This window comes from Astatotilapia calliptera, chromosome 14 (assembly GCF_900246225.1).
Source record: "Astatotilapia calliptera chromosome 14, fAstCal1.2, whole genome shotgun sequence".
Classification (NCBI taxonomy): domain Eukaryota; kingdom Metazoa; phylum Chordata; class Actinopteri; order Cichliformes; family Cichlidae; genus Astatotilapia; species Astatotilapia calliptera.
In genome coordinates this window covers 13,169,977-13,174,665 of record NC_039315.1, presented here as the reverse complement: position 1 = coordinate 13,174,665, position 4,689 = coordinate 13,169,977, and the positions used below count along the sequence as shown (strand labels likewise).

General features: G+C 41.3%; 1 protein-coding gene across 1 annotated transcript; it reads right to left on the bottom strand.

Annotated features, from left to right (window-relative positions):
- Positions 1–204: 204 nt before the first annotated feature.
- Positions 205–4,461, bottom strand: LOC113036665 (zona pellucida-like domain-containing protein 1). The gene is made up of 10 exons (XM_026193083.1): positions 4,168–4,461; positions 3,319–3,539; positions 3,027–3,208; positions 2,576–2,648; positions 1,903–2,000; positions 1,525–1,605; positions 1,168–1,339; positions 982–1,084; positions 756–785; positions 205–566 (listed from the first exon to the last, which is right to left on the bottom strand). Exons 1-10 carry the CDS (start codon positions 4,304–4,306, stop codon positions 391–393), a joined length of 1,275 nt encoding a protein of 424 aa, XP_026048868.1. The 5' UTR covers positions 4,307–4,461; the 3' UTR covers positions 205–390.
- Between the last annotated feature and the right edge of the window lie 228 nt (positions 4,462–4,689).

Genomic DNA, 4,689 nt, shown 5'->3' with positions numbered 1-4,689 from the left:
ATTTTAAAATCAGAATTTATATCCACCACAAACGTATATTTAAAACTTGAATGCAAACAGAAACTGGAAGCTGAATTCAAAAACAGATCAAGAAATCCACCTGCTTGAATTCACTCACTATTTCCTTTTGATATTGTACAGGGTTTGAATACTATAACATTTCACAGGAAAACAAAGACCAAAAAAACAATGGCGTCTCTAATCTGTGATTTGATACATATACTGGTTACAAAAATGGAAAGAAAGAGAAAAAATATGGAGTCATTAAATGCAACATTTTCTAAACACGATTATTATGCAAACCCACAAAAGATGAAACATTCTGAGGTATTGAACGCAATAAATATACAACACCTTAAATGATACACATGTTGCACAACATGCAGATGTTTATTTAAAGCTTGGATTCCAAACACCTGAGGCTGCTGTTGTCGCGGGGGGGCGGGGCTTCAGCAGGAAGCGGAGCAACAGCAGGAAGAAGCACACACTGACCACACTCAGGATGACCACACCTGAGATCAGAGCACTGGTCACTGGGTTCATTGAATGGGAGAGATCTCCAGAGGCTGGAAGATGGAAAGGGAAAGAAACTGAAAACAAGCTCTCGGATGAGGTTTTTACCACGAGCTGAGCCCGAGTCTTTCCCTTGCAGGAACAGAAGAGGGTTTGCTGTAAACAGTCATTTCAAAGGGAATCTGCTGTCATGATAGTTTACAACACTTTTATGTTTCACAACATTGCGTAATGGCACTTACCGAGCTGGGAGTTGTTGACGGGAGTTTCATCTGTAAAGCAATTTTTAAAGCGCTTATTGGATTCATTTTTACTTCAGCAGTCCTAATTGAAATCAGCTTTAAATTAGCAGTTTGACATTTCAGGCTGTTGCTTCTTATTTTGACTGGATTGCTGCACTCTCAGCATGAAAGCAAAGCAGCATGTCTCTCAAAACTATTCCAGTAAAAGTGGGTTTATAGTTCATACCACTCCTGGTGATGATTGGACCGGCAGAGAGGATGGCGTTCCCTGATGCTGCTGCCATGGAATCAGGGGTCTCCTCTTCCCTTTTGCGCCGCCGCCCACAGATCTGCCAATCACATCGTCAGATTTCAGTCCTCAGTGAGGTGAGGAAACAGGTGGTGAGTCACAAACGGAGATTTTCACTCTTACAGGCATTAACATGATGCAGTCATCGGCCCGGCAAAGCTTGGTGACGCAGTGCAAAAACACAGTCGACATCTTCTGGTGCCTATGTTTAACAAAACGGAAAACCTCAAAGGAAAAACGGCCCATCTGGCTCTTCCCGTTCTCCAAAACTGTCGTCTGGGGATCTTTATAGCAACTGTATGGAAGCAGACCCAGCAGAAATGCTAGATTTAATGTCTATGAGTACCCTTAAGAACTCTTTAGGAAGAGAAAACGTGGCATTCAATGAGGATAAGCCATGTGGAGAACCTGAATAGGTAATGACTCCCTTTTGTGGTATCGAGTCATTATCTTGAAGCAGAAAAAAAACACGAGATTTACCCAAAGAAAAGGTCATAGCGGAGTTCATCATTAGGATTCCCTGAGGGGGTTGTGTAACAGTAGTCCATCAAAATGTTCCACCTGCAAAGAGACAAAACTGTGAGATGGGATGGAGGATAGAGATCCAACTGCACATGAGAAAACTGCAGCCTGGCGCCTTCATGAAGAATAATAACATAATAGCATAATGAATGTAGGCAAAGCAAAGAAAAGAGGAGTAAATCTGTAAAAATGATAGCGGGAAAGATGCTGTGGAGAACTATATTTAAAATATCCTTTCTGCTGCAGTAATAGGTTTGTTATGGTAAAGAGTCTTGCACATCTATGACGTGAAAATTATGGAAATTCAATAGTGAATAGCTGGGTTTTGTGCGGTACCGTTTGTCTAAGTTTGTGGCTTTCACAGCAGCAAATACTCTGGTTTTCAGAGCCAGTCCAGCCATGGGGATAGAGAGAGGCTGATTGTATGCTGAATCCTGGAGAAAAAAGAAAAAGAAAAAGAAAAGTTGATTGTTCTCTCAAAATGTGGCATAAAGCAAATGAAGACATTGAATCAGTCTTTACATAGCTGGTGTTATTCTATAGTTTTGCTATTTTTCTGCTGTCCAGAGCAATTTTTGCACAGGTCTGTAGCCAAACAAGCATATGTGACATTAATTGTTAAAGAAGGAGCACAATTATATGCAACACGGTGATTATGTTGTTTAAAGTAAGTACAGAGTATTCTAAGCAGTGTGATTTTAAACAGGATTACATCGCAAACCTTTTGTGGAATATTGTTGTTGGTGGAAAAATACATGGGCTATTACAGAAAACCAACTTTTGTTGTTTTCATGGAGTTAGTTGGAAACAGTGAAAATACTCAGCACTGATTATTAAAAGACATTAAAAGATGTTATATGAACATCGAACTGAGGCACTAAAACAAACCAAACATGCTCATCCAGTCATGTGCCAGTTCTAATGTCTATTTTGTTTCATATGAATTCCTCTGCACCTCTTAAGCTAGAAATGGAAATATATTTTTATTCCAGCGCTGCTTTGTACTCACATTGTACAGGATCATACTGAGCGTGCTCACAAAAGTACCGTTGCTGTCTTTGACAGACACAGCTGCAGAGGATCTGTGGAGAGACGGAGCCTTTGTGAGCCTTGGCTTAATAAATAACATTTCGGGAGCAGAGGTTTCGATTTAGTACAGTTATAAATCAGCTGCGCTTTTATTTATATACTTGTCTGATTTACGAAGGTCAGAGAATAATATATGTGAATAATAGATGTGAATAATAAAATTAATGGTTTGAAAAAATACTGTGAGGCACAAAGTCACTGAAGCTTTTAAACTGGGAATTTAATTGTTAGCACCGTTTTTGAAAGCTATAAGTGAATCTAATTAAATGAATATATCTTAAAGCCAGCCTTTCAGGATTAACTCTGCAAAGCAACTCCTGCAAGGTGCAGCTCTCTTTTGGACACTGATGGATGCTTTGGCAGAAACTCACGATGCCAGCTGTGAGTTATTGACCAGGTACTCCAGCGGGTAGCTGCAACTGAATTTATACAACAAACCAGGCAGATAGCTGATTATAGTTGGTGGGTCAGGGGTGTCGATGTAGCCTGATATATTCCCAATTTGTACAAGAGACATGTTCCCATAGGCAGTGGGCCCATAGGCTGTGCTGACCTGCAGAGAGAAACATCAGCCAGTCACTTTGCTCCAACGTCAATACACAACATGATGAAACTGATTATTGATTAGAATAAAGCCATGCGCAGCGCTTGAGTATTCTTTACCACCAGACTGTTGCCGCAGGCCTCCAAAGTGCTGAGGCTGATGCTGAACAGAAGTGCTGTGGGGAAAGTGTTGTTGTTGATGAAGCCGCGACACTGGGCTTCGCTGTGATGGCCGTTGAGGGCCAAATCTGCGTCGGTGTAGCCGGAGAAGAGAACAGGACAGAAGTTGATCTTCAAAGTGATGGTCTGAACCCCGCAGTACACGCTGATGTCCCTTTCACCTGGAGGAAGGCGGGAGACGAAGGTTCAGAGAGAAAAGTTGGCAATGTAATATTTGAAATCAAGATAAAAATCAAGACATGCCGGTTCATGCAAGGCAGAAGTTACACATTTTTCTAATTAAGACTTTTATTCACTTTTGTACAGGAATTTTAAAGTATGAAATTACTAACCGAGCTCTGTGGAGGCAAAATCAGTCAGGTAAATCAATCTAGTGTAATTTTGTAGATCATAGCAGGAGATTGCCTCAAAATGTCTGTATCCAGGAAATGTTTGTCATAATAGGGCCATAAACATTGTAATTAAAATATTCAATGCATTAAATTATTTATGTGGTTCACATGTTTTTTTAACTATAAATGAAGCTTCCAGCTTAGATAGGCAGAAAGGTATTTTGATGATCTATCTAAATATAAAGATATAACTTTATCGTCCTCAATATTAACTCTCAATAAGGAAATAAACGTTATTAGAAACGCCATCAGTAAAAAAAGCTTCACCCTACCAGAACTATTTGTGCTCATTTTAATGTGGCTGCTACTTTTGCTGCTCATAGATCTATCGTGTTCCACACCTGTTGGCAGACGTGTGTGGACGGCAAAGAGAGAACCTGCTGGGGAGGATTCTCACCTGGAAACCTGCTGTGGTAGTTGGCATCGCAGTTGTATCCATTAAACTGTGTGGAGACTGACGCGGCGTTACTCAGGAGCAGGAAGATAAAACCCATTCGTGTCATTTCCGCGCCTAAGAGAGGTTTGTCCGCTGTCATCTTCAGAAGGTCACCACTGCATTAGCCACATTCCTCAGGTACGTGTTAAGAAACAGCACTTATCTCAAAATTAGATGTTCAAAAACAATGCCTGTTGTTTCCTGACTGCTCCACGGTTTGACCTCTATCAAAGTAGTTCAGCCTTCTTTCCCCACGTCCCCTAATCCTTCTTGTTCTGCTCCCCCTGCACCCTTTTACCTCAGTTGCTCATGTTGGTCTAATGCCTCCATTACCCAACCCCTTTTAAACTGAGGTCACCCCTCTTTGCGGCTCATTTCATCCCCCCCCCCCAACCCCACAACCCCCCCTCCGTCCACCCCCACATCTATTATTTTTCCACACCTGTTTACCTGTCTCCTGCCTTTTCCAAAGTAATTGGCTGG

Coding starts and splice junctions, on each gene's coding strand:
- LOC113036665 (XM_026193083.1), bottom strand. CDS start 4,306: ATGACAGCGGACAAACCTCTCTTAGGCGCGGAAATGACACGAATGGGT. Junction 3,540..4,167: donor CTACCACAGCAGGTTTCCAG/GTGAGAATCCTC, acceptor GCCTTCCTCCAG/GTGAAAGGGACATCAGCGTG. Junction 1,606..1,902: donor GCCACAAACTTAGACAAACG/GTACCGCACAAA, acceptor GTCTCTTTGCAG/GTGGAACATTTTGATGGACT.